The sequence below is a fragment of the Rhea pennata genome, chromosome 2 (genome assembly GCF_028389875.1).
Source record: "Rhea pennata isolate bPtePen1 chromosome 2, bPtePen1.pri, whole genome shotgun sequence".
Lineage (NCBI taxonomy): Eukaryota > Metazoa > Chordata > Aves > Rheiformes > Rheidae > Rhea > Rhea pennata.
This window is the reverse complement of record NC_084664.1, coordinates 162561661-162570799: the sequence shown is the minus strand read 5'-3', so window position 1 is coordinate 162570799 and position 9139 is coordinate 162561661. Positions and strand designations below refer to the sequence as shown.

The following is a 9139-nucleotide window of genomic DNA, read 5'->3' as shown; positions in this document are numbered from 1 at the left end:
AGAAGGTCAGGCAAAGAAAACACTAAAATGTCTTTCCCTAGACAATGAAGAGCCAGAAATAGCTGTAGAATTTCCATAGCCAATATAACGACTATTATGGAGCCAAGGTGAAAACAATGGGTCCCAACTTGTGAGAGTGTAGCTCACTCAGAAATGTTGTTAGTAAGTGAGGCTGGACTTGTTAAAATTATGAGACTGTGACTGGAGCTTTAGGCTATGACAGATGTGAGCTCGGTTCTTTATTTGAGAATATCAGAAGACCTTTTACTTTTGCTGTTTCAAGAATTCGAGTGATACAAACCTGAACAAAATTCCTCCTGATGGTGGAACAGATAATAAAAGCTGTGGGCATGTCTCTAAGAACATCATCATTTCAGATTTACCCTTTCTTTCCTTATTAAATTTGGGGGCATCTGGCATAATTATAGAAAAGTGCTTCTTGATCGATTGCTGTAATCCCAGTGTAAGTGCATTTACGCCACTCTTAGTAGAAGATAAGGTTAATTAACAGAGAGTAACCTGAAGCACAGACATAACAGGCAGATGTCTGGGACAGCAGAGTTTGGGGATGGGAAAACCAAGGTGTTCTGCAAGTAAAGAAGTTGTGGGCTTACCATGGTGCTTCATGAGGGTTGGCTCAGTGCAGAGCCGAAGCATCTTGCTTTTCGAAGCACCATCTTCTCTGAATTGCTCAGGGTAGCAAGCCTTAGAGACACCCTTGGCCCAATCTTCTTTGATTGTGTCCTGTTGCCTTCCCAGTGCACCCAGTTCTGCTTCCACCACCTGGGAGGAAGAAAGACATCCACCCCCGCATCCCCAAAATCCCACTTAAAGTTTGAGGAGAGGCATTACAACACCAAAAAAAACTCAAACATACCATTTCCACTGAGTAAAGGATTGCAAGTCAGTGTTTCCCTTCTCTTCCCAGTATGAAACTCTGGTCCCTGCTGAGCATTAAAAATGCGGATGGGAAAAGCTCATGGGATTTAGCCCCTTGCTGCTCACAGCTTTAGAAATGTCTTATCAAAATGAGCAGAAATCAATGCTCTCACTCTAACCACTACAAAAAAGAAGAAACACCAACAAGTTGCAGGGCAAGGCAGAAACAGAGGAATTACTTAATCCTGTAGGCCTGCACATCATACCTAGAAACAAAGAACCCAGTTTAAACAACCTCAGCTATTGTCCACCATGCAAAACCTCATTTTCTTCTCCAAGGAACATGAAAAGAAACAAATAGTAGGAGGTGGGGCCTTTTTTGTAGATCATTCAGACCATTTATAGTTCAATACGACTTGTTTTTCCAGTAAAATTTGATCTCAGGTCAAAATCAGTATATGGTAAGCCACCAGGAGGTGTGTTGATAAAGCCAGCAGTGAAGAGCAGTGACAGATCAGTGAGCAGACGACGAAGGTCCGTGCAAGATGAAGCCATTTCTGGCTCTTCTGTTGGTTGCTGTTGCTGGTGTGGAGTTTGGTAAGGTTCTGCTCTGATTTATCCAAACTCTTGCAGGAGATGGAGAGATGGGATGGGCTGTGTCCTGCTCCTGGTGAAGTCCCTGCCTTTTACTTCGAGTAATTTTAGGCAGATACATCTTTGGGATATTTCCAGCCTGTTAGATATTAAGGATCATTGTTGTATAGCTGTGATTGTTACTTTAGGCTCTTTAGGAAGTGTTACAAGACGAAATATGATTATATGGTATCATTTCTTTAATTCAAGCTTCAGCTCTCACTTTTTACATGTTATCTTATTTAATCTGACTCTCCTCTTCTGTCTTTTTAACTTTCTGTTCTCTTTGTTGAGACAAAGCGAGCTGCCTGTTTAATGCATTGTGTGTAACAGCTCTCTCTAGTTATATGTTGCATGTATAATTTATTAAAGTTCAGCCATTAGAAGTGAGAAAGGGGCTGAGACACAAAGCTGGTGCCACAGGTACTGCAGAGCTGATGTTTCCAGTTCATCACGGTCTGAGTGGAGCGAAGGACAATTTCAGCAGGTCAGCTGTGAAAACATCAAGGGTGAAGTGTTTTGGGATGTTTCCTCATTCACAGGTGGATTTGGGATGTTGTGCTGGAGTTTGTCACTTTGAGGAGTGACCCCCCATCATCCTCCTGCCTCCTTTTTGTCCCTACTAAGCAACCTGCCCCCTCTCTGAAGGGAGTGGACTTGAAGCACACCATCAAGTGGGCAGACCAACAGCAGCCTAACATTGGAGATGACTCTTCTGGGACATGGAGGAAAGGAAAATGCCCCATAAGCCCTGTCTGCTCAGGGATACTACACAGACCTGATCCCTTCATTTCCATCAGTGGGATTCAATTGCTTCTTCTCCATTACCAGGTCCATAAGTCCAGCTATGGTGGGGTCTTTGGGATATGAGTGTTTTCTTTCCCAAGGCAATAAATAGGAAGCCTTCACATTGCAGGCAGCTCAGTGTGCTGTAGCCTTTAATGGTGGAAGGTGACTCACAGAAGGAAAGAACATCCTGCTACAGACTCCCCTTATCCATTAATGCTGCTACCAGTTTACCTTCTTGCCCAAGAACACATTTTACACTGCTGAACCCAAGCTCAGAGCTGGGGTTGGCTTGGGGGTTCAAGGCAAGTCCTATGCAGGCTAAATGCTGGTCTCCAAAGAAGCTGTGGATCTTACTGGGATATTTGCATGCTGTGCACATTTTCTTCAAGTCCAGCCAGTGCAGGGTATCATTTTATCATTGCCTGTTTGAGACTAGGAGTTATATATTCAGATTGCCCATCTGAAGCCTCCCACAGAGAAGGGTTGCATATCCATTAGAGAGAAGGACAGTGCATGATTCCTCCAGGAAACTGCTGTACTGTAGGACAGTGGGTGTTCTGGAACCAGAAAAGATAGATGCTATATTTCTTTTTTTACATGCTTTTCTTTCTCCAGAGCAGGTCTGACCTCTGAGGTTAAAATCTTTGGGTCTGCAGAGTGGATTCTGCTAGGGAAGACCAACTGGGCTGGAGGAAAAAAAGAGAGCTTTGGAGGATTTTTAGAGAAATGTAGTCCAAAGCCCTCTGGGTGTTTGTGTTGTGTAAAGGGCAATTGGTGCCTCATGTTCACCAAAGCTTCTGCAGTAGAGATCAGTCATCAATCTCTCTTTCTTTCATCTTTGCACCCTATTTATTCTGGTGCATTTTTTCTTCAATGGAGAGACAGAAATTCAGAGAGGAACATCACTGGTTAATAGAAGATGGCTTGGAGAGAAAGAGCTCTGTGGTCAGATCTCCCTAAGACAAGGGAAAAGATCATCTAGAAGGAAGAATAGAGCAGGACAGCAATGGGGTGAGACACAAATTTGGTATAGGATTCACTCCCCGGCTTATATTTGCCAATCTGTCTGAGAGCTTGACAAGAGTTGAGCAGCTGGGGAGTAGATGCTCCTACTGTGGCCCAGTGCTGCTAGCAGAACTTGGAAAATGCAGAGTGCATTCTGCAGAGCAAAATTTTTCTTTTACACACTCTCACCTCTGCTAAGCTGGGATAAAACTATAACATATCTGCAGTTCCTTCAAGCTTTCTCCTGGGCATGAACAGAATCTGTATAATTTTGGCATTTTCTAGAGGGACAGTCAGAGGTGAAGAATGAAAGATCTGACAATATCCAAATGAAGCTGGTAAAATCTTCTCTAAGAAATTGTACTAATTTATCGTCCCTCTTGCTTTCAGCTCCCCTAAAAGAATGTGCTATCGCTAAATTGAAATACTTTAGCCTTTTATATTTCCCTCTTCTTTTAAAGAAGCCTCACAATTTATCTCAATCCATTTTCATATTGTGATTTCATTTTTAATCTACTACACGTCTACTTATCTATATGTAAGTTCATAAGTTCATAAGTTCTTAAAACAAGAAGGGACCATTAAGTTTGTTACCTAACTCCCTTCACAAATGGGCCAGATAGATTTTCCTGAGCTTGCTTAAAACAAAGCTTTTAGACACTAAGTCTTAAAGTGTTCAAGTCACAGTGTCTCCTCCCTGCTTTCTCAGATGTCACGTGACATCTTTGCTTCTGGAGAATTGCCTCACTTGTAAAAGTAAAGTTGTTCCATTCCAGCTTATTGTGTTAAATACTTCTCCATCTGATATCTTTTCCATGTCTGAAGAAAGATATTCCTATAGCTATAGCTACTATTAAACATATTTGGCAAAGTTTGAGCCTGTTAGTCTAAGTAAAGTCAATGAAAATACTTAGTTTACACACACGTTGGGGTCAATACTTTATTTATTTAAAGTTTCTTTTGGAACAGGTTGCCCAGAGAGGTTGTGGAGTCTCCTTCTCCAGAGATATTCAAAACCTGCCTGGATGAAACCCTGTCTAACATACTCTAGGTGACTCTGCTTGAGCAGGGGGGCTGGACTAGATGATCTCTAGAGGTTCCTTCCAACCTCAACCAGCCTGTGATTCCGTGATTTCTTTGTGCATACTCTTTGGTACTGACTTTGACTTGTCCAATGTTGAATATCAAGAAATCTGAGAATAATGGGAAAGCCTCCTCCCTAGAGCTATATTTAACAGCTGTCGTATGTAGAATTAAGCTGTAAACAAAACATCAAAGCACAATGAGGAAAGCAGAATAATCAGGTGATAAAGGCAGGAAAGTTCTGGGTCTGTTTATATAAGGACTCTTTCTGAGTTACTAATTGGGATGAAGTTGCAGGTGGTGTGTATTTACGTAAGGTGGATTGCTTGGCTCTGCCTGATGTTATAACACCCTACTTAAGCTGTGCTGAGATAGGTTGAATTTTTGGTAGGCTTTAAAGTGGTGTCATGAGGGCTGTTGCACAGGTGGAGTGAGAAGAATTTTTCAGATAGGGCTGTATGCAATGAAGGAGGGGCTGTCAGGCTGCGACGGTACCAAAATGCCTCATTATGTCAGCAGTGTCTGACGCTTTGATGTCTGGTCAGAGCTGGAATTGAGGACCTAAATTGAGTGTTGGGTTCCTCAGCAAGACATGTGGAGAACAGAGTGCTCTATAATGTTTGTCCAAAAAAGGCTTCTGTTGGCTGGGAATCTTTGAGTTGTACGATAAGAAATATGAATCACTCCTTTGGCTTGGGATCCTTAGCCTGGAGCAATCTTGGATGGTCAGGAGTGCTCTAGAAATACTACACCACAGGGTTCTTGGGTCTTCAGTGTCTCTCTCAAATCTCTCTGTCTAAAAATGCTTTAGGTGCTACAGGACTCAAGCTGAGGTTGTTGTGCACATCTAGGAGCCAACTGGCATCTGCAGCCTTGCAGCTGGGAGTTGATAAAGGGCATCTAGGAGCTGGTGAGGGATAAGGCAGGGTGAGCTACATCAGACTGAATTTGGGGATTTGGGCACCAAAGTCCCTTTTTCTGATCTCTTTCTAGAGCACAGCAGCCCCTTATCTCCACATTTGGTCTATTATTATGCTTACAATCTTCTTTTTAAATAAATTTTTACACGCTCTTTTCCTGAAACCAGTATCTCAGGACAGTGGTAGTGCTTTATTTGCTCCTGGCCTTGAGACTTGGGAAAGGGCTGATGGTGTGGTCAGCAGATACTGCCGTCCTTGTTGCAACTGACATTCAAGCCTGACTTCTCTGTTCATCCAAATCACTTTCCAAGGCTCTGTTAACACAGAACAAGGAAGAAAGCAGTTGCAGAGTAAAATAGAGTTGGGGTAAACCAGCTACAAGCTAGCTACAAGCATGTTTACTTTCCTATGGGAATAAGGCAGACACTAAGAACTTGGGGGTGTGGTTGGTTGGCAAGCAAAATGTTTAGACACTTGGCATAAACATGTGAAGCAGGGCCTATTAGCCAATTGTAATAATGATTAAAAGAAAAACATCTTGTAAATTGCACAACTGAAGAATTGGACTTCTCCTTGGTCCCTGCGTGTCTTAGCCGGCTGCTGGCATCTGAGCCTAGATCTTCAAAGAAATCAAGCACTGAAATGTTGTATTTTGCAATGCCCATCTGCCTGGAATCCAGCCACCCTCCAGAATAGTCAGCTCTGTCTTAGGTAATCCAATTACTCCTATGGTGATAAGGGAGAAGTAGGTGGGTCAAGCAGCTCCTCCTCTTTATTTTTGTGAATATAGTCCTGTTTTTTTTCTTTTTTTCTTTTTTTTTTATCATCCACATTTTTGTTATTTAGAGTTGGAATTCCTCACCATATTCAGCACATATTTAATGCATGCTCCAGGGTGCATAACTAAAAATTAAGTAAAATCTTCCCTTCTTAAGCCCTTTTTTTCAGATTACTTAAAACTATCTGCAAAAAATACCCAAAATAGCCAAAACCCTGATAAAAAATACCCTGATAACAAATACCAAAACTATCCAAAACCCCAATAACCAAGCAAGAGCAGAAAGAGCGTCTTTTTGTCCCAAACATTCAGCAGCCTTGTGTTGATGGGATTTTCTTGTATTTTGGGGCCTCTTCACTTTCACTCTGTCATGCATGACTTGTTATGGGGGAGCTGAACCTACATTTAAGGCTGTGATTCGAGCACTACACTACTGTGTTTCTCATTTGCCTTTGTACAATGCCTTCTACTATCCTACCCCTATTCTCACGATGAGTATTTTGGAGATACGCCTTTTGCAGAGGTACCTGGAGGGGCACTGACAGCACCACACTAATGCCAACCCCATGTTGCTCCTCTCTGCAGCCAAAGCCTTGCGATGCTTCACATGCTATGAACCTACCAGCAGTGGGAAGTGCCTAAAGATCCAAAACTGTGCTAAGAATGAAACCATGTGCAAGACAACCATGTATTCCCTGGAGGAAGGTAAGGAAGAGACTCCCAGAGGAAGAACTCTCTGTTCAAATTTTTTGGCAGACCAGGGAAATCCTTCTAGATCTCACATCAGAAGAGTCAGGGAGCAAGATAGGACAGCAATAGCCTTCCATGCTGCAAAGGCTAGGAGTCTAGTCCCGTGGTCTTGCCTTTGTTAGCCCAATTTTACTTAAGCTTGAGAGGTAATTTTGTCCCATTACTCTGGTTGCAAAATGGGACTATAAAACTTTTATTCATATTTATAACATGAAATGGTGTCTGCCCAGGGAAGACTGCTGGCATGTGGAGCAGTGCATTTCCTCACTTAAAAAATGTAAGCCTGGAAGAGAGCTCTGGAGGGGGCAGAGAGCAGTTCCCTGCTGTCACTGAAAGCAGCTTTCACTGGAGTGAGCGCTTAGTGAATGCAAGCTAATAGCCACAATTCAGCCTTGAGTGTACTTAGGGTAAATGTGTTGGCATGATCATATTCTGATGTTCAGGTAGCTTTCTCAGCTTGAGTCATGGAGCTAGAGTGTCCTGGCTCTCCAGACCATTTATATGATTCACACAGTGGGTATGTGTTTAACAGTGTTCTCCTGACTCTGAAGGTGTTTATGAAAGCTGGGTGGAGAAGAGAGAGCAGTAGAGATGAGCAAACCTCAGTATGGTGGAAAGGCCAACTTCTGATCACCTGGAAGCAAGGAGAAATGCCCAGAGCTCTCAGGAAGACTTTGTCAGTCTGATTGGTAACATACAGGTCATAATCTGCCATAAATGAGAGACACTGAGTTTGAACTGGACACTTTAGTGTTGAGGGTAGCTGGTGATTCCCCTAGGGACAGGGAGATTTCTCCTCCATTCTTCCTATTCCTAATTGTTCTTTCTTTCTTGATTTGCAATGTTGTAGTGTATCCCTTTGTGGGAGTCTTGACTGTCACCAGGATGTGTGCTTCTGTCTGCGTCCCATCTGACGTGGATGGGATCGGTATGACGCGTCCTGTCTCCTGCTGTTATTCTGACTTATGCAACACTGATGGTGCAGCCAGTTTGAGGATAAGCTTTGTACCAGTTGGGATACTGGCAAGTTCCCTTTGCATCCTCTTCTGGACTAGACTGTGAGGAGCTGTGAGGGAGGTCTTTCCTATTGAGAAATACACCTAAGAGGAGAAATAACACTTGCCAGCCCAGCTTTCCATTTGGACGCCTCATGGACAAACTTCAATGGCTCCCAGAAATTGTGTTTTCAGAAACTGACCACCTGCCATGACCAAGAGCAAAGCTCAAGAAGTACTAACTAATCTTTGGATTGACTTGCCCGCAGTTCCCACAAAAATTGGTCTCAAGTTCCTTTGTTGTGCTGGTCTGGCTCACTTTGAACTTAAAATTCTTCTGTACAAAGTATATTTAAAGTAAAATTTCTGGAACTAAGCCTTCCATACCACCTTAAACTATTCCCCCCCCCCCAAGGTGTTGGCCAACAGAATAGCTGAGTTGACCAATCTTCTCAGCTGAAATTCTATTTTATGTAACGGGTCCTCTCCACCTACAGTTTTTTGTTGGGCTTTCGTGCTGTCTAAATTTCCCTCTTAGTGCATAACAGTTAAGGGGACACTTCTCTGCTTCCAAAATATGAGGCAGGAGATTAAACTTCCCAGGCCATTGATTTGATTCAAGGACGCTGAACTTTCTTGTTTTCTGTACCCTTTTGACTCGAATAAAAACAATATTGAATGAAGTCTGTAGTGATTGCTGAAGTTATGTATGATGCACTCAACCTATGATGAAATCTATGACATTTTATTTTATTTTATTTTATCCCTCATTATCCCCCACTGCCAGTGTGAGCAACATAGAATCACAGAACCACAGAATGGCTGAGGAGCCAGGAGCTTCTTGATCATCCATGCAGGTCTCCTGCCCCATTTGCTGGACTTCTTACTGATAGGGATGCACCGCTCTTGAGCCTGGAGGTAGTGATGTTCGAATATTAACCAGCTCTCTTGGACCCTGCAGATTCCTCCAAGTAGTTCCCTGAGGAGGCCAAAGTCCACTTTCCTGAAGTCCAGGGTTGCGATTCTGCTTTTTGACTTGGTTCCTTCACACAGGATCCTGAACTCCATCATCTTGTAGTCACTGCAGCCAAGGCTGCCCCCAGTCTTCACATCTCCAACCAGTCCTCCTTTGCTGGTTAGTACAAGGTCCAGCAGGACACCTCTGCTCATTGGCTCCTCCACCATTTGTGTCAGAAAGTTACTATCAGTGCTTTACAGGAACCTCCTGGAGTGTCTGTGCCTTGCTGTGTTGTCTTTCCAGCAGATACCAGGGTAGTTGAAGTCTCCCATGAGAACCAGGGCCTGTG

General features: G+C 43.1%; 1 protein-coding gene across 1 annotated transcript; it reads left to right on the top strand.

Annotated features, from left to right (window-relative positions):
• Positions 1-1424: 1424 nt before the first annotated feature.
• On the top strand, positions 1425-8431 carry LOC134136537 (ly6/PLAUR domain-containing protein 2-like). Its single transcript, XM_062568448.1, has 3 exons — positions 1425-1476; positions 6673-6792; positions 7688-8431. The coding sequence occupies exons 1-3, from the start codon at positions 1425-1427 to the stop codon at positions 7897-7899; spliced, it is 384 nt and encodes a 127-aa protein (XP_062424432.1). The 3' UTR covers positions 7900-8431.
• The last annotated feature ends 708 nt before the right edge of the window (positions 8432-9139 follow it).